We start from the raw sequence: 21,012 nt of genomic DNA on the forward strand, positions 1-21,012 counted from the left end.
ACACCTTTTTGAAAGGCCCCAGAGGCTGCAACACCTAAGCAAGAGGCACCACTAACCAAACACTGCCATGAAGACCAAGGAACTCTCCGAGCAAGAAAGCGACAATGTTGTTGAGAAGTACAAGTCAGGGTTAGGTTATAAAAAAGTATCCAAACCTTTGATCCCTAGGAGCACCATCAAATCTATCATAACCAAATGGAAAGAACATGGCACAACAGCAAACCTGCCAAGATGCCGGCACACCAAAACTCATGGAATGGGCAAGGAGGGCATTAATCAGAGAGGCAGCACAGAGACCTAAGGTAACCCTGGAGGAGCTGCAGAGTTCCACAGCAGAGACTGGAGTATCTGTACATAGGACAACAATAAGCCATACACTCCATAGAGTTGGGCTTTATGGCAGAGTGGCCAGAAGAAAGCCATTACTTTCAGCAAAAAACAAAATGGCACATTTTGACTTTGCTAAAAGGTGGAAGACTCCCAAAGTGTATGGAGGAAGGTGCTCTGGTCTGATGAGACTAAAATTGAACTTTTTGGCCATCAAAGAAAAAGCTATGTCTGGAGCAAACCCAACACATCACATCACCCAAAGAACACCATCTCCACAGTGAAACATGGTGGTGTCAGCATCATGCTGTGGGGATGTTTTTTAGCAGTCGGGACCGGGAAACTGGTCAGAGTTGAGGGAAAGATGGATGGTGCTAAATACAGGGATATTCTTGAGCAAAACTTGTACCACTCTGTGTGTGATTTGAGGCTAGGATGGAGGTTCACCTTCCAGCAGGACAATGACCCCAAAAACACTGCAAAAGCAACACTTGAGTGGTTTAAGGGGAAACATGTAAATATGTTGGAATGGCCTAGTCAAAGCCCAGACCTCAATCCAGTAGAAAATCTGTGGTCAGACTTAAAGATTTCTGTTCACAAGCGCAAACTATCCAACTTGAAGGAGCTGGAGCAGTTTTGTAAGGAGAAATGGGCAAAAATCCCAGTGGTAAGATGTGGCAAGCTCATAGAGACTTATCCAAAGCGACTTGGAGCTGTGATAGCTGCAAAAGGCGGTTCTACAAAGTATTGACTTTAGGGGGTTGAATAGTTATGTACATTGACTTTTTCTGTTATTTTGTCCTAAATGTTGTTTGCTTCAAAAAAAAAAAAAAAAAAATCTTTAAAGTTGTGGGCATGTTCTGTAAATTAAATGATGCAAATCCTCAAACAATCCATGTTAATTCCAGGTCGTGAGGCAACAAAACACGAAAACTGTCAAGGGGGGTGAATACTTTTGCAAGGCACTGTAAACTGAGCTGCGCAGCCTACATCGCTAGCACAGTCCTTGTGTGCAGGGATGGCTGACTTCTGTGCATGCGCAGAAATGACGTCATTCGGTCAAACAGGCACCCCCCCAGGTCGGCTGGCGGCAACCCCCCCCCCTCCCCCCCCCCCCCCCGGAGGACAGTCGGGACATGAAAGCCCTGCACTTGCCCCATCTAGGAAGCAGATGTGCAGCATGTACGGCAGCTTTCTTCCTCCTCCTGTGGTGTGGATCTTGGGGCCACTTTTTTGTCATGTTACAATCAAAAACATAAATGTATTGGGATTTTATGTGATCGACCAACACAAAGTGGCACATAATTGTGAAGTGGAAGGAAAATGAAAAATGGTTTTCAACATTTTTTCCAAAGAAAAAACTAAACTAAAAGTGTGGGGTACATTTGTATTCAGTCAATACTTTGTAGAACCGCCTTTCACTGCAATTACAGCTGCAAGTCTTTTTGTCTCTACCAGCTTTGCACATCTAGAGAGGGACATTTTTGCCCATTCTTCTTTGCAAAATAGCTCAAGCTCTGTCAGATTGGATGGAGAGCGTCTGTGAACAGCAATTTTCAAGTCCTGCCACGGATTCTCAATTGGATTTAGGTCTGGCCTTTGACTGGGCCATTCTAACATATGAATATGCATTGATCTAAATTCCATTGTAGCTCTGGCTACAGCCTGTTGACAGCTGATGATTCAAGGATGCAGCGGCCAGCTTCCTAGCCCGCTCCTTTACAACTAGCTATTCGCTGTGCCCTGACTGTTCAAAGCTTTGCCCAATCAGGGCTTAGAATGCATTGTGCAGTGCGGGTTTTCGCCAAATGGGCGAACAGGCGATGTTTGGGCTGAACTTTTGCTCGGCTCGAACTGTTCGCCCAGCTCTATTCACAATGTTGGGCTGTGATGGAGTAGAGCTCTGAATGGCTCATAGTGCCAACCCTCCCTCAGGGTGTGTTCTGCTGTAAAGAATATTACAGAAAAAAAGTACCAAGTGCGATGGGGATAAGGGAGAAGGGAGAATTTTTTTCCCCTGCTGTAGCAAATTGGAGCATGCTTTGCTGGGGTTTTTTGCCTTCCTCTGGATCAACTGTGAGTGAAGGATTGTGTATATGGGATTGTATTTTTTTTTTGTTAAACTAGATGGACTTTTTCAACCTGACTAACTATGTAACTATGTATGTAGGTAACCACAGTAAGGGCAGCTCCAACTACTCATCCAACCAGCAATAAGCTATGAGCACAGAACAACAAATAAAAGAGCGCTCCCAGCCCTGTGGCAGTCAGTAGAGCCACAAGCCCAGGAATAGATGACATCTAAATTCACTTTAATGTAATGTTAATAAGCATAACATGCAGGAGTGCTCAGACTGATCACATGTTTCTCCGTCCAAGTGGAGGGAGAAACATGTGATCCCAAAAGCTGAAGGATGACACATGATCCTGGACCCAAGAATAGGTTACACTACCCAGGAGCCTCAGGACAATGGGAAAGTGTGTGCATTACAGCCACTGAGATCACTGAGATGGCGCGCACCGGAAAGTCACGTATCCAGGAACCGGATGTGATGTCATATATCTGGCAGAAGAGCACTAGAATGTTGGCTGGTGAGGGCAAACTGGAGGTCTTGGAGAGCACTTAAACCGTGTCAAACCAAAGGAGATAATGCCATCACCATGATATGTTTCAGGGGCTTGCCCCTTCCTCAGTTAACTTCTCCCCACCTGGCCACTGTATATAAACAGCCAGTTGGGCTTTTCATCCTTCTGAGTGGATGTTCAGGAACATCCCTCAGAACAAGTGCCCACAGCGTGGCCCCAAGGCTGCGGCATGATCACAGGACACAGCCTAGACAGGATCGGGATATGGAGGCTGTGATTGGCCCTCCCGATCACGTGGCGGCTGTGTCCAATCACAGCCTATACAGTGTAAACAGAGACACGTATCTCTGTGTCAGTTCTCCCCGCTGAACTCAGTGACAGCTCAGTGCGAGGGGAGGGGGAGGGGGGAGCGGGGGAATCTTCAAGGTATGTGATAGCTCTGTGTGTAAGGATGATTTTACACACAGAGCTGTCACAGATCCCCCCCCCACACACAATACACCAAGCACCACTGTCCCTGTCCTCATACACATCTGTCACCGTGCCCCCATAAACATCTGTACCAGTGCACAAAACATCTGTCAGTGTCCCATTACATCTGTACCAGTACACAAAACATCTGTCAGTGTCCCCATCACATCTATACCAGTGCACAAAACATCTGTCAGTGTCTCCATCACATCTGTACCAGTGCACAAAACATCTGTCAGTGTCCCATCACATCTGTACCAGTGCACAAAACATCTGTCAGTGTCCCATTACATCTGTACCAGTGCACAAAACATCTGTCAGTGTCCCCATCACATCTGTACCAGTGCACAACACATCTGTCAGTGTCCCTATCACATCTGTACCAGTGCACAAAACATCTGTCAGTGTCCCATCACATCTGTACCAGTGCACAAAACATCTGTCAGTGTCCCATTACATCTGTACCAGTGCACAAAACATCTGTCAGTGTCCCATTACATCTGTACCAGTGCACAACACATCTGTCAGTGACCCATCACATCTGTACCAGTGCACAAAACATCTGTCAGTGACCCATCACATCTGTACCAGTGCACAAAACATCTGTCAGTGTCCCATTACATCTGTACCAGTGCACAAAACATCTGTCAGTGTCCCATTACATCTGTACCAGTGCACAAAACATCTGTCAGTGTCCCCATCACATCTGTACCAGTGCACAAAACATCTGTCAGTGTCCCATTACATCTGTACCAGTGCACAAAACATCTGTCAGTGTCTCCATCACATCTGTACCAGTGCACAAAACATCTGTCAGTGTCCCTATCACATCTGTACCAGTGCACAAAACATCTGTCAGTGTCCCATCACATCTGTACCAGTGCACAAAACATCTGTCAGTGACCCATCACATCTGTACCAGTGCACAAAACATCTGTCAGTGTCCCATCACATCTGTACCAGTGCACAAAATATCTGTCAGTGACCCATTACATCTGTACCAGTGCACAAAACATCTGTCAGTGTCCCATCACATCTGTACCAGTGCACAAAACATCTGTCAGTGTCCCATCACATCTGTACCAGTGCACAAAATATCTGTCAGTGACCCATTACATCTGTACCAGTGCACAAAACATCTGTCAGTGTCCCATTACATCTGTACCAGTGCACAAAACATCTGTCAGTGTCCCATCACATCTGTACCAGTGCACAAAACATCTGTCAGTGACCCATCACATCTGTACCAGTGCACAACACATCTGTCAGTGTCTCCATCACATCTGTACCAGTGCACAAAACATCTGTCAGTGTCTCCATCACATCTGTACCAGTGCACAAAACATCTGTAATAGTGTACCATTGTGACATTAACATCTGTCAGTGTCCGCCGGTGGCCAATCAACATCTGTCAGTGTACAAGTACACAAAAACATCTGTCAGTGTCCCACCAATAAATAAAACATGTAAAACACTCCCGTCCCCCTCATGTTCGCGTGCAAAGGCGAGCGCACACATTGATCCCGTACGTATACGTAAACAGCGATAGCACCACACATGAGGTATCGCCAGGAACGTCAGAGCGAGAGCAATAATTCTAGCACAGACTTGATGTGTAACTCTAAACTGGTAACCATTAAAGGCTTATAAAGTGTCGCCATTTCACAAGCATGCTCATAAGTGTGATAAGTTTGGTATCTACAGTATTTACCTGGCGCAACACCATATTTAACCAAATAGGTAAACCGACCAGGTAAACTGATCTGTCATCCGCTGTGTCCCGTAGTGACAGATTGTGCCGCAGCACGGTCCCTGGGGCATGCACAAGGCACATGACTGGGAGGAAATCATATGACATCCATAAGAGGGGAATAGCAATAAAAACCTGAATGGGGTTCTAAACCTTCCCCACACTATCCAAAACATAGAAAAAAACATTATTTTTTTACATACGCTTTAATTAATACATAATTGATCTAATTTCATTCTTTTTTTTCTTTTCGTTTTTCGGGTCATTCGTTATGATCGCAATTCGTAAATTCGTTAATTCGTAAATTCGAAGATCTGAAAATAAGAAAGAAAATACGAAAATTATAAAGAATAACTAACTAACTAACTAATAAGAACTAACTATTAAATTATAGGTATTGGAATTTCCTTTCAAATTTGGCTGTTAGTAAACGTAACAAATACAAATATATGCGAAGTTACAAATTAATAATAATATTAATAATGATAAAAAGTTTTTATTATTATTATTGTTGTTTATTATTATTAATTTGTTATGTTCCATTTGTTTAGATGTGGCATTTGTTATTTTGGATATTTTGTAACTTCGGATAAATTTGTATTCGTTACATTTACTAACAGTCAAATTTGAAAGGAAATTCCAATACTTATAGTTAGTAATAGTTAAGTTATTATTAGTTAGTTATTATTTCCGATTTTCGAATCTTCGAATTTCCGAATTTTCAAATTTACGAATTTACGAATTTACGAACGTATGAATTTTCGAATTTTCGTATATTCAAATTTACGATTATTTGGAAAAATTCATTAAGTTTGTCGAAATTTGTTAAAAGACTAATTCCGAATGAAAAGAAGTTTCTACCGCATGTGCATTTATAATTTAAAAAAAAAAAGTGAACTAATCCTTTAACCTCTTTACGACCACCCCATAGCAGATTTACTGCTACAAGGCGGCCTCTCTGTGCAGAATCACCTATATATACGTGATTCTGCATTTCTGGGTTTTGGGCGCGAGCGTGCGCTGCCGGCCGCTCACTCCCACTGTGATTTTACACAGCGGGAGCCATGGACCCCATGTATGCCGGGACCCGCGGACTGTTCAGTACTCTGACAGAATGACAGTCTGTCTATTTAAACAAGGCAGACTGTCATTCCATGAGTACAGAAGACATGGATCCTGTGTTCCTGTGAAGCAGAAAAAACAATCTATGTCTTCCAGTAGTAAAAGCATCTCCCCCACAGTTAGTCAACACTCCCTAGGTACACATTTAACTCTTTGATCGCCTCTAACCTGACAGTGTCATTAGTACAGTGACAGTGTATATTTTTTAGCACTGATCACTAGTATTAGTGTCACTGGTCCGCCGCCATTACTAGGAATTTTTATTAAAAAAAAACTAGAAATATCCCATAGTTTGTAGACACTATAACTTTTGCAAAAACCAATCAATATAGGCGTATTGAGATTTATTTTACCAAAAATATGTTAAGAATACCTATTGGTCTAAATTGATGAAGAAATTTGATTTAAAAAAAAAAAAAAATTATTGGATGTGTTTTAGAGCAGAAAGTAAAAAATATAGTTTTTTTTTCAAACTTGTCAGTCGTTCTTTGTTCCTAGCACAAAAAATTAAAACCGCAGAGGTGATCAAATACCACCAAAAGAAAGCTCTATTTGTGGGAAAAAAGGACATCAATTTTATTTGGTTACAGCGTTAATTGTCAGTTAAAGCAATGCAGTGCTGTATCCAAAAAAATGGCCTGGTCAGAAAGGGGGGGGGGGGTAAACCTTCCAGGGCTGAAGTGGTTAAGGATGATACAGACTCCAGAAATATTTAATCATCGTTTATGCAATGATGTCTTGTAATGCAAATCAACATTTAGTTTTACATATTTTTTTCAATTCCTATGTGTGTTCTTTTAACTGTGTTTTTCACATCCTTATTCCTTATACTGTAGACCATGGGGTTCAGCATTGGTGTTACTACCGTATATACAATGGACAGAGTTTTGTCTATTGCGGGAGAGTATATAGAACGGGGTCTCAGATATATAAAAAGAATGGTCCCATAGTAGAGAACCACCACAGTTAGGTGGGAACCACATGTGGAGAAAGCTTTACGTCTTCCTTGTGAGGAACGGATCTTCAAGATGGTGGAAATTATTTGGACATATGAGATAACAGTCAGGCAGAGGGAACACAAGACAAGAATTACTGCGGAGATGTACATGCCTATCTCATTAAGTGAAGTGTCTCTGCAGGACATTCGAAGAAAAGGTGGTACCTCACAGAAGAAGTGGTTGACATGGTGGGACTTGCAGTAGGGGAGTTGGAAGGTGAGAGAAACATGGATGGCAGAGTTCAGAAAGCAAATACTCCATGACACTGCTGCTAATCTAACACACAACATCTTATTCATTATGGTGTTGTAGTGCAATGGTCTACAGATGGCAGCAAACCTGTCATACGCCATGACAGCTAGAATTATACACTCTGTTGCTCCTAAACCCAAATGAAAGAACATTTGCACTGCACATTCCAACAAGGAGATGCTTCTGTCCTTGACCAAAGTGTTTATGATAATTAGGGGAACAATAGTGGACGAGAAACCAATGTCAATAACGGAGAGGTTGCTTAGGAAGAAGTACATGGGGGTCTGTAGCTTTGGGTTAATCCTCACCACAATGATCAGTAGAAAGTTTCCTGACAATGTGATTATGTACATCACCGAAAACACAAGGACATAAATTGCCTGGAGAGATGGGATGTTAGATAGGCGAAGGAGGATGAAGTTTCCTGTAGAGGTTTGGTTGACTTCTTCCATAACATTCTAAGAGAAGAAAGAGATTAAGAATTCAAATGCATCTATATTGGTATTCTTTAAAAGGCCAATCCACTCAATAGTGATATTTTGGTTACCAATGGAGTGCATTAACCCCTGGCGTCTTTTTACTGTATCATGGGCATCTGCAGGAGGTGGCAAGGGGGGTCAAGTGCCCCCCCCCGGAGGCTGGTGCACTACACCCAGGCGCCACAATCTGAGGCAGAGGAGGGGAGCTAAAGCTGTCAGTGCTGCCCGACTCCTATCACAGGATCTGCACACACAGATCCTCTCAGTCTCTGGGAGCTTAAGGCAGCTGTGTGGGGGAGGGGCGCTGATGTCACCCCCTTCTGCAGGACCCCAGGAGGAAGAAGATCTACCATGCTGCTAAAATGAGTTCAGTAAACAGGGGGTGTGTGTAGAAACTGGCCTTTGGGGGTGAAATGATTGTACTGGGGGGCAGGCTGCTACTTCCCCCTATGTCATATACAGTGCAGTGACCACCATGTTATGTATTGTGCCCACCATATCATGTATTGTGCCTACCATGTAATACGGAGTGGTGTGCGCTCTGTGTAATGTGCTGTGCCCACCATGTCATCTGCTGTGCTGTACAGTGCCCACCATGTAATGCAGAGTAGTGTGCCCTCTATGTAATGTGCTGTGCCCACCATGCCATCTGCTGTGCTGTACAGTGCCCACCATGTCCATGTAATGCAGAGTAGCGTGTCCTCTGTGTAATGTGCTGTGCCCACCATGTCATCTGCTGTGCTGTACAGTGCTCACCATGTAATGCAGAGTAGTGTGCCCTCTGTGTAATGTGCTGTGCCCGCCATGCCATCTGCTGTGCTGTACAGTGCCCACCATTTCCATGTAATGCGGAGTAGTGTGCTCTCTGTGTAATGTGCTGTGCCCACCATGTCATCTGCTGTGCTGTACGGTGCCCACCATGTAATACGGAGTAGTGTGCCCTCTGTGTAATGTGCTGTGCCCACTATGTCATGTGCTGTGCTGTAAAGTTGCCACCATGTAATGCGGAGTAGTGTGCCCTCTGTGTAATGTGCTGTGCCCCCCATGTCATGTGGAGTGGTGTACCCATATGGTGTGCTGTGCCCACGTGAGGTGTGGTGTGCCCACTGTGTAATGTACAGTGCCCACCATGTAATGCGGAGTGGTGAAAAAAAGGTAAGAGTAAGAAGAATAAGTAAAGAGGGGTCTATTCTATGGGTGACTTGCCCTGCTCTAAAGGGGGATCTATATGGGGAACCCTGGGCTGCGCTTTATGTGATAATGAATGAGTAAGCCCCCCCCTTCATTACATTGTCAAAAAAGGGCAGAGAATGGGTGACCTTAAAATGATGCCCCCCTTCTGAAAAAAGTTCTGCGGACGCCCATGTACTGTATGTCTTTAAAACTTCAACTCTGTTTTTGTACACCTTGTTAGTTTAAATTATTCCTGCCCACCAAATATTGATTAGTTAATTAAGTTTGCCCTTTTTAATTTTTGCATGTTTTTACTTGATAACCTATTTGTTTGAGTATAGGCCTACTGTATGTTTATTCCAGTGTTTAAGTTAATTTATTACTTATTGACTCACTAACTCTGATGGAAGTCTGTTCCAACCATCTTCTACTCTATCAGGAAAATACTTTTTTAGGTTTGTTTTGAGTTTTCCTGTGTTCTTGATCTCAGCTACATGCTGAGAATTGGAAAAGACTAAGAAATTACAAAAATGGACTTTGTAGGCACACATATAAGGTAAAACGTATTACATTTCAATACTTTTTATCTTATTTGTGTGCCTACAAAGTCCATTTTTGTAATTTCTTAGTCTTTTCCAATTAATATTGGGACGTTGGCATATTGTTATCAGTGCATCCACAGTGTCACCCTGTGAGGATGCACCTTAAAATCCATTTTTTGTCATACATACTGAGAATACTGAACTTTATGGTATAATATTCATGACTTGCCCAACAATTTTCAGTATCTACCAAATTCTTTTGAAGAGTATCTAAACCAAAAAATAACATTTTAATATTTTACAGATTATGAGTCCTTAACCGCTTCAGCCCCGGAAGATTTTACCCCCTTCCTGACCAGAGCACTTTTTACAATTTGGCACTGCGTCGCTTTATGCAAAGTGTGGTCCCTCACGCTACTACGTGAACAATAACAAACTAACTAAATAATGTGAAAATGCTGCTGGACCTAAAGTGTAACACAATGCACAAAACAGTAAATAAATGAGGAAAAATGATCAAATTTCGAGGTGATACTAATACAATACATGGTGTGAACTATACAAATAATATGCTCAGTATTAAAGTCTGATAAAATAGCACAAAAACATGTGTCCAAACATGTGAAAGTGAAGTAACTCTTCTGAGAAATGAAAACAGGTTCTTCTTAATACTGATTTTCACAAAAGCTCAATGCTCACAGAGCGCTTACCTCCATATGGAGTATGGTTAGCCTTGAAGATATCTTATAATGGGAGTGGGTGCACAGCAGCGGATCTCCACTTGGTGACCATATGGGGGGTTTCCAGAGTGCTGATGGTGCTCGCCCGGGCTCTAGTCTCCCTCCACTGATAATCCATTGCTCCTTCAGGCCTCCCAAAGATACAGTTATTTAGCGGTTCCAACCATTAAAGAGAGAATAAAGAATTGCCTCCCATAGTGTAATATGTATAAACAGTTTCAGTTTATTAAAACGCCAAGTGGATCCTTACATAAGAGCAAATAAAACAGGCTTATGCAGTGCATATTTACGTCACTTCTGGTTTGCTTCAACATCCGACCACTCCCTACGCGTTACGTCACAGCACATGACTTCATCAGGAGACCGCTTTAACTGACAATTGGGCAGTCGTTGTACCCAAACAAAATTTGTGTCCTTTTTTCCCCACAAATAGAGCTTTCTTTTGGTGGTATTTGATCACCTCTACGGTTTTTATTTTTTGCGCTATAAACAAAAAAAGTGTAAATTTTGAAAAAAAAAACTATATTTTTTACTATTTACTATAATAAATATCCCCCCCCCCCCAAAAAAAAATTATTTCTTCACCAGCTTAGGCCAATATATATTCTTCTACATATTTTTGGTAAAAAAATCGCAATAAGCATATATTGATTGGTTTGCGCAAAAGATATGCGCATATATATATATATATCTACAATCTATAATCTATGGGAAAGATTTATGGCATTTTTAAGGCATTTTTATAATTTTTTTTTTTTTGACTAGTAATGGAGGTGATCTGCAAATTTTTGCGGTATTGCGACATTGCGACAGATACATCGGACACTTCTGACACATTTTTGGGACCATTGACATTTATATAGCGATCAGTGCTATAAAAATGCACTGATTACTGTGTAAATGACACTGGTAGGGAAGGGGTTAACACTAGGGGGCGATCAAGGGGTTAATTGTGTGTTCCCTCAGCGTGTTCTAACTGTATGGGGATAGGACTGAGTAGGAGAGGAGACATTTCTCTGTTCCTACATAGTGGGAACAAACGACATGTCTCCTCTCCTCTGACAGCACAGGGACAAATCCCCATGCTGGCGCTCGTGCACACGATCGCGTGTGGCCGGTGGCGATTGCAACCGACAGCCACACGCATCGGGTCCCCCGCTGTACAGCGGGCGCACACGTGCCCTCTAGCAGCTCTTAAAGGAACCCTGTACCTGTACAGGGTTTTGCACAGGGGAGCAATTCTGCCCCCGTATATGTACACGAGCCGGTCGGGAGCCAGTTAAATTAAATGGTTGCATTTGATTTTTTGTTTCAGACATTTTTTTTCCCTTTGTTTACTGTTGGTGGTTGTGTACTTAACACACTTCCTCTCCCTGAGTGGCTATGCTCACTCTACCATTGTATCTCTGGAGGTATCCACCTAGGCTGGGCTAGTAGTTTACAGGCGGAAACAACACTTTAAGTTCAGCTCTCAGGAAAAGACAAGGACATTTATGATATTTCATTACTTGCTGAATATGTTCTTAGCCTGAAAAAAGAAATCTAAGTCATCACATCTAGGAGCTGTTTTGCTGCAATATATAGTAGGTTTAATTATCCTTTAACTGCTTCTTGCCCGGGCCATTGTAAAATGACGTTCAGGTAGGAACCCTATTGTTCTCGGAGGATGTCATATGACGTCTTCCAGAGAATGAGCCTCACGTGGCCCCTCCAGGCTGCACTCTAGCGCGATTTGATCAACGTACCGGCCCGCTGACGATACCACGTGATCGCTGGGACCACAGCAGATCACATTACAGTTGTAAACAATGAATGGATTCCTTTCATGCTGTTCATTGTATACAATTGTGTTGCTAGCTGTGAGAGTCCTTCAGGTGCATTTTGGCAAACTCCAGGAGGGCTGTTATGTGCCTATTACTGAGGAGTGGCTTCCGTCTGGCCACTCTACTATACAGGCTTGATTGGTGGAGTGCTGCAGAGATGGTTGTTCTTCTGAAAGGTTCTCCTCTCTCCACAGAGAAACGCTGGAGCTCTGTCAGAGTGACCATAAGGTTCTTGGTCACCTCCCCGACTAAGGCCCTTCTCCCCCGATCACTCAGTTTGGCCAGGCAGCTCACTCTAGGAAGAGACCTGGTGGTTATAAACTTCTTCCATTTACGGATGATGGAGGCCACTGTGCTCATTGGGACCTTCAATGCTGCAGAAATGTTTCTGTACAATTATTCAGATCTGTGCCTCCATACAATCTTGTCTCGGAGGCCTTCAGACAATTCCTTGGACATCATGGCTTGGTTTGTGCTCTGACATGCACTGTTAACTGTGGGACCTTATATAGACAGGTGTGTGCCTTTCCAAATCAAGTCCAATCAACTGAATTTACCACAGGTGGACAGGTTGTTTCTAGTCTCTATTTTCTGGTCCTTTGTGAATATTCAGCATCTGTCTACACTACTTGCTAAGAGTTGCATAAACATTTGTGTGGTTCTGTAGATTCAAAACATTTTTTTTTTTGGATGGCATGAGGAAGGTTTAGACTCTCTGTTCAGGGACATTTTCTGAATGCAGCGAGCCTATGTGTAAGATAAGTTGGGCTCCCTGTGAGCCTGCAACAAGGTTACTTCACACCTTGGCTACATTGGCTTCACATTAGAGTCCTCATCAGAGTCGGCCTTATGCCCTGTACACACGATCGGACATTGATCGGACATTCCGACAACAAAATCCATTGGATATTTTCTGACGGATGTTGGCTCAACTTGTCTTGCATACACACGGTCTCACAAAGTTGTCGGAATTTCCGAACGTGAAGAACGCGGTGATGTACAATACGTATGACGGGACTATAAAAGGGCAGTTCAATACCAAGCGCACCACCCTTTGGGCTCCTTTTGCTAATCTGGTGTTAGTAAAAGTTTGGTGAGAGACGATTTGCGCTTTTCAGACTCGTGGTTTTCAGAGCGTTTTTCTGTTGTTCAGTTTGTGCTTGTGGGTTTGTATCTGGTCTTCAGTGCGTGTAGTGAGTTCGCATTGATTTATCATTGTGTTCTTGTCCGCTCGTTGCTGATTTTCAGGTCGCTCTTTACAGGCCTTGCTGTTTTTCAGTGCCTTCTGTTACTTCGTTCTGACCAGCCAACCATTTTGAAGCCATGTTGCGTGTACATGCTCATCGTAGAGTTTGTACTATGCGGGGGCTTGGTGTTGGGGTTCTTACTTTGACACAAGCCCAGTCCATGAACAGGATGGGGAGGAGTTCATGGACCAAGAATTGGTTACTCCAGCGTGACCAATTCTGTCACATGCCTTTGCTCCGTGAGATCCATGAGAATAATCGTGACGATTTCAGGAACTTTCTGAGGATGACGGACCCCATTTTTCACCGTTTGTTGGCTTTGCTGACCCCCTATATCAGCAGGCAGGATACCTGCATGAGGCAAGCCACTCCGGAGCAGAGGCTAGTCGCCACATTGCAGTACTTGGCGACAGGGAGAAGGCTGCAGGACTTCAAGTTCTCGACAGGCATCTCCCCCCAGGGTCTGGGGATCATTATTCCAGAGACCTGTTCTGCCATCATCCAGGTCCTGCAGAAGGACTATATTAAGGTAAGATTGTTATCCTTTAACATCACATTTTGTTGTATTTAATGTTTGATAATATATTGTATTTCTTTCATCATTCCCTAATTACCATGATTGTAATATGCTGTGAATGTCCCCTTTGTCCTCATGCATGCTGGAATTTTTTAACTTTTTTTTGTCCTTCATACATATTTGCCTTCACTTACCTCCCCAGCATGCTCTCCTGGGCCTATATCCACCTCGCCTACTCACTTAACAATGTATTTTGTCAGCTCCATAATAGTGCTTTACCCTAAACACCCCCTAAAATGTGTACAAATGTTATTTGTGTCCTTAAATTCTGGCAGAGTGCCAGAGGCTTTTTTTTTGAGTCCCAAACTCATTTGGAACCCTCCCTCCCCCCAACCGCTAAGTCAACCCATAACAATCCTCTATCTGCTGACTTTGCCAAACCCATACACACTATACCTCTTTTGTGGTCAGATATATAGATGAATTCCCCAAAGCATGTAGTGCAAGGGCCTACCTGAATACTTTCAAATGGTACTGTTTAAAGTTTTTGTATCCTATTATTATCTTGATAGGCAATTGCAGAATGTTAAAATTGTGCTCCAATTTGGATAGTGTGTATTTCAATTTATTATGACACTTCTTACCTGTCCAGTGGGCTGCCAATAGTGTAAGTAAGGAGGGGCTGGCCAAAGTAATACGCATTATTTAGGCATTCATCTCTCAATGAAGTGGAGAGGGTTACTTGTCCAAAACATCTCCCCCCCTAAAATTTTAACAATCGGCCATCAGAGGGGGTGAGGAATCTGATAGGTGGACCTTATACTTTCGTCTTTAAATACTCCCTAAAATAAATGTTATACTAATGTTGGCCAAGAATGTTTGTGTCTAATCTGCTTTCAATGTTTATGTGCAAAATTTCAAATTTTTTTATTCTTATTTTGACTTGACAGTTTTCTTTCAACCCACAGGAATGGCAGACTGTGGCCCCCCACTTTGCCCAGCGGTAGGACTTTCCCAACTGTGTAGGGGCAATTGATGGGAAACACGTCCACATAATCCCACCCCCCAACTCGAGGTCATACTATTACAACTACAAGGGGTTCAATAGTATTGTGATATAGGCGGTGGTTTTGGCTACTTACGAGTTCCTGTATGTGGACATGGGGAAGAATGTCCGGATGTCGGATGGTGGAGTCATCGCCCAGACCGAGTTCTACAGGTGTCTCCAGAATGGCAGCTTGGGCTTGCCAACTCCAGAAGACAATGCGGAAGGACTCCCATTTGTCTTCGTTGCGGATGAAGCGTTTGAGCTGGGGGACCATCTTATGCGGCCATTCCCTATGAGGACCCTCACCCTGGACCAGAGGGTTTTTAATTACTGGCTGGCCAGAGCCAGAAGAGTGGTGGAGAATACGTTTGGAATAATGGCCAGCCGGTTCCGCCTATTTCTTACACCCATATACATGGCGGAATATAAACTCAATCACATCATCCTGTGTTGCTGTGTTCTCCACAACTTTTTAAGGAGAAATTTTTTAAACTATGCTGCGTCAGTTGGGCCTGAGGCCGGAATTCATATTAATGAACCAACCTTGACAGCGCTTGAAACTGGCCGTCCTGGCTTGCCCCCCCAGAGTGCCCGCGAGGTCCGTATAAGATACATGGAATACTTTGCGGGTAGGGGGGCCATCGATATGCCAGACAATATAAAAATATATTTGAAACGGAAAAAATATTTGCTTTGATTTACTGCTTGGCTTTCTTTTAGCTGTCTCCTCGGTTATCTTTTATTAATGTTCTAATTTTTTGGACTTTTTCTTCAACAGTGCAAACGAAATTTCGTTGACACATGAGGTGACAATCTCTTCTTCGGCTAACTATTATTATGTTGGGGGTCTGCTACACACACACACATACAAAAATATTAATAATTTTCAACACCATGACCAAAAATTGGGGAGTCATAAAAATGGCGTGATTGTGTAAAATTAGAAAGCACTGTTGGCTGTTATTTACTAAAAGAAACTACACTTTGCACTACAAGTGCAGTTGAGACTGCACTTGTAGTGCAAAGTGGTTTTGCCTTTAGTAAATAACTCCCATTATCACTGAAAACTTTACTCCAAAAAAATGCTTTTGAGCATTGAAAGAAGAAGCCACACATTATTGATTATCAATCTTTTTAATCAAAGCACAATCACATGTGCGTTTATAAAAGGGTTTTAGAACAAACCAACATGTTTGTCGTATAACATTTTTTTAGGTCACATAAATTGCCTTTTAAAGTAAAACAGGCATGTGTTCCACTTTTATAAAATGAAGGCAATATCAGACATGAGTATGTACAAACTATGTTTGATATTGCGTTCAGTAGATGGGGCGATGTCACCCCTGTAAAAGCCGAATTTAGAAGATGCACACAAATTGCCTAATGTCAACATGTGCTAGCTGCCATCATGGGGGATCAATGGACGTGTTTTGTGGGTGCAACCCCTTCCTCTCAGCTACTTTATTATTGAGGAAGGGGTTGCACCCACAAAATAGCAGATAGCACATGTTGACACACTGTGCGCATCTTCTAAATTTGGCTTTTAACATACGTAAAAAAATTTGGTCAAAAAAAGAGAAGAAATTTAGGAATTTCTGGGTGTTTTAGATTCTCCCTAAACATCAATGATGTTCTTCATTTTGTTTTGAACATCATTGATGTTTTGCTTTAGGTTTTCTAAATCTCTATTACACCCCATTATCTTCCCGATGAGGATCTGGGCACTTTCACTGGTGAAATGACATTCCTCTTCCACAACATCCCGATTACCTACAAAAAAAACCCAAAAAAAACACCATGTATTATAAATATGCAGGCATCCATCTCTTACCTGAAACTGTGGTCGCAGACACTCACCTGTTGTGACAATTTTTACAATGTCTCCCTCCTCCTCCTCTGGTTGGGTTTGGGGGATTTCCCCTTCTTCCTGAGGTGGGGGGTCCGTGGTCTCCTCGGGTGTCCTCCGAGTCTTTCTCCCCTATGTGAACAAAAATAGGTATACTTAGCACACAGATATTTGATGGCAGAAATAGGAATATGAAACATTACATGGAAGTGTTGTACAATTGTCTGTTTTGTCAGAGTTCCAAGCTGAAGACATTTTTTTGTCCTTTGTAAAGCTTGAATACATACCTGTTTTGTGCAAGCTTCACAGATGGAGACACCCCTATATTATTCACTGGAGCACCTGTGGGGGCCCCCTAATAAAAAAGGGTGTTCTTTTGTCCCACACTAGTGCTCCAGTGTCCAGATGTGTAAACAGCTGCTGAGTGTCCTCTCCTTACACAGAATCTAGTTAGCATTTCATTCTAGTTACAAACCCATCTAGACAACAAACTTTTATTAATAGAAGTAGGCCAGAAAAACCGTATAGAACTGCATCTGCCCAAAACATCGTATTTTAGTGGCTGAACGAACAATGATTAATGTGTCCATGAACATGAAAGTTGCCATTTTAAAATGTACAACAGTAAAGAAAAGCACATGGAGCAGCACGAACGTAATAAAAAGAAAGAATAGGAACACAGGACAACTACTTGCTTTTTTGCAGCACTCTCCTGATCCTTCTATACTGATCGTGCTCCCTTAATTTGAGGTCCGACCACCGTTTCCTCAGTTGATCCTTGGATCGCCGTACCCCAAAATTTCTGTGCAGACTCTTCACAACTTTAGATGATGATCTTGGCCTTTCTGACATTTGGGTTGGGGTAAGGTCCATACTTCTCGTCATAGTCGGCCCTCTTCAAGATGTCCATCATCTCCACCATCTCAACAAAAGCCATATATGAGGCCTTAAATCTTCTCCTCCGGGATCCAGACGTTTCTGGCTCCGGGCTTTCCTCCTCCTCCTCGTTGCTGCTATTATCATGCACCTGTTGTCTCTCCACCATGTGCTCTCCCCCACTGCGCCGAAAGAGAAGGGGCGGGGAATAGACTAGAAAGAACGTCAGGGGCAGACGGAGTTTCACGCATGCGCAGTGTATATAAAGCATAACACGCGTGCGTCATACGTATGATCTGTGAGCGGAGGAAGGAGTATCGGAAGCGCCGATCGTGATAACTAAGGTAACTTTTGAACTTGGGCCTATACTACTTATAGATTGAGGCCTATATTGGGACAAGATTAGGAGAGTTTAGCCTGACATTAGGGTTTGTCTTGTGTTGTGTCTTGCAGAGAAAATGGATCTAGTCAATGATCATGACTTTATGCCAACATTCATTGATATGTTCAGGGACCTGCCCTGTCTGTGGCAGGTAAACCACCCCTATTATAACAATAAAATAAAGAGGAAGGCAGCGTTGGATCAATTGGTGGAATTTGTGAAGCCAGTGATCCCCACAGCAGACATCCCCTATTTGAAGGCCCAAATTGGTGGCCTGAGGAGCACTTATCTAAGGGAGCGCAAGAAGGTCCAGGATTCCCAGAGATCAGCAGCTGCAGCAGATGACATTTATGTCCCCAGGCTGTGGTACTATGACAGCATTTTCTGGCAGACCAGAGAGAACCCAGGCCAGCACTCTCCAGTCTTCCTTCCACACCCCCCCCCCCCCAGCTGAGGCTTCAGATGCCCAACCTGGGCCTTCCAGGCAGCAACATGTGGAGGAGCCCAGCTTGAGCCAGGTATAGAATTCTTCTAAATATTTCTGGCTGTCAAATTAATGATGTTAAATATATGTTAGTTTTGATAACTAATTTCTGATTTCACAAAGTGTTTTACATATCAATAGACAGTAGTGGCCACAAATGATTGTGACAAGAATGAAAAATGCTGGGCTCAGAATGATAGTCTTTTCTATTTATTAACATTCTATTTGCAACAGTCATGAGATGAAATTTGTGTGTGATTGATGAACCAAAAACTAAAACGATGTCCCTTTTTCATACACAGAAAAGTAGTAGCCAGGAGGTGGTGGAGATAAGTGGCAGCCAGGAGGTGGCGGGGGTAAATGGCAGCCAGGAGGTGGCCTGGCACAGTAGCCTGCCCGATACCCAGGTCCCTCCCCTCCGCCTTCCACAAAAAAGTGACAGGAAGAGCAGTAATGTTAAGGGGGCAGCAATTTGCCTATTTATGAAGGCAACTGTGGCCCTCAGAACCCCCCACAGTGTTCAAGAGGACTTTGCCTATATTACAACATGCAAAATGCTGGAAATGGAGGAGGGCCAACATCTAATGTGTGAGTATCTCATCTTACAATCCCTAAATAAGGGGTTGAGGGGCGAACTCACAAGACAAAGCCATGTTTGTGAGTTCAACCATGGTCCTCCTCCTCCTCCAGGTCCTCCTCCTCCACCTCCTGCCACACTTCCAACACCAGAGCCACAGCCTGGAAGGAAGTGTCTAAGGAAGACCAGAGAGTGATGGCCTTGGGTTCAGTCTGGTCTGGCAAAAGACGCAGACTCTTGAGATTCTAAAATACAATATAATAATGGTGTTGTGGTAACTTGACACACAAAACCCACAAAAATAATTATGGAGATCACCAAAAAAAAAAAAAATCTCACAAAAACAAGAGATGTTGATTAAAAAAACAAACACCAAATTATCAAAAATATAAAAACATAAAACCCCCAAAAAATTTGTTAGATCTGAACAATACAAATATTATATTCATGAAATCATGACAAATAATAAAGAAAGAAGTTTGTGAGACGTCTGTGTGAATATAAGCAGCAAAACAACTTCATTCTTCTAGCATTATAAAGAGGAAGAGAATGTGCTGCATTAAACAATTTAAAACATTGCAGCGTGACGAAAGTGCTATATCCATTACGAACCCTAATTTTACCAGACCGAGCAGTTCCGTCTCGGAATTTATTCTGAGCATGCGTGGCACTTTGTGCATCGGAATTGTCCACACACGGTCGGAATTTACGCAAACGGATTTTGTTGTCGGAAAATTTTATAGCCTGCTCTCAAACTTTGTGTCTCGGAAATTCCATTGGAAAAAGTCCGATGGAGCCCACACACGGTCGGAATTTCCGACAACAAGCTCCGATCGCACATTTTCCATCGGAAAGTCCGACCGTGTGTATAGGGCATTACACTGAAATCCCCATCAGAGACCCCCCTTTAGATCAGAGTCCTCATCAGAGTTTGCCTTTTCATCAGGGTCCCCATAAGATTCCCTCTTACATCAAAGTCTCCATCAGAGTCTGTCCTTACTTTACAGCATAGCTGTGACAGCAGGGTGGAAGCCAAGATGCTGGTAAGGTTTCGACTGAGCGTCAGGGGACTAACCAGAGAAGAACTGGAATTTGCACAGCACTATTCGCGCTCCCCTGCTTGGTGGCACACGCAGGACGTGATAAGTTCCAGCGCCTATTGGCCTTTATAAGTATGGTAACCCTGCTCACTGGTTGCTGGATGACCGTCAGCCCTCCTGTGTTCCTGTGTATGCTGTTATTGGATTTCCTGTTACTGACCCGGCTTGCCTTGGACCTGTCTTGTCTCCACTCCTGGCTCTGACCCAGCTTGGTATACTGACTTCGCTACTGCCTGATTACCTGTGTATGACCTCGGCTTGTTCCTGATTCTGCAATCTGTCTCTGTTCCTGACTGACCTACTATGCATGACCCTTAGCCTTGATCCTGAGTCTGCTTTCCATCTTGCCCTGCTGTCAAGACCCACCTGCTGCTTCTGAGAGACACCTGCCCTGCAGTCATTCCTGCTCTGTCCTGCCCTCATCAGGTGATCATTATCTCAGCTCTTCAGACTAGCACAGCTGACAACCTGTGCTTCTTTGGCCACAGCACCTCCTATCAAAACCTTTTCGCTGCAAGGGAAGCCCTCTCAGCTCTCCGGCCTCCAACCAGGTACGTAAAACAGAGGAAGTTCCATCTAACTGTGAATGCAGGAGCACTGCCATCAGTGGTCCTAGTAACCAATGGCAAGGATGATGACAGCTCAGTGAGAGGAACCTGTACTGGAGACTGC

The 21,012-nt window shown here is 43.2% G+C and overlaps 1 protein-coding gene across 1 annotated transcript; it reads right to left on the bottom strand.

The window, feature by feature from the left end:
* Positions 1-7,019: 7,019 nt before the first annotated feature.
* LOC141116623 (olfactory receptor-like protein OLF3) lies at positions 7,020-8,483 on the bottom strand. The gene is made up of 2 exons (XM_073609015.1): positions 8,460-8,483; positions 7,020-7,964 (listed from the first exon to the last, which is right to left on the bottom strand). Exons 1-2 carry the CDS (start codon positions 8,481-8,483, stop codon positions 7,020-7,022), a joined length of 969 nt encoding a protein of 322 aa, XP_073465116.1.
* Positions 8,484-21,012: the final 12,529 nt, after the last annotated feature.

This window comes from Aquarana catesbeiana, linkage group LG13, assembly GCF_042186555.1.
Source record: "Aquarana catesbeiana isolate 2022-GZ linkage group LG13, ASM4218655v1, whole genome shotgun sequence".
Lineage (NCBI taxonomy): Eukaryota > Metazoa > Chordata > Amphibia > Anura > Ranidae > Aquarana > Aquarana catesbeiana.

Excerpts from the sequence above, each read along its gene's own strand:
- LOC141116623 (XM_073609015.1), bottom strand. The coding sequence starts at position 8,483 with ATGGTGGGCACAATACATAACATG. Across the intron at positions 7,965-8,459 it reads TGGGCACAATACATAACATG|AATGTTATGGAAGAAGTCAA; the intron begins GTGGTCACTGCA and ends TTCTTCTCTTAG.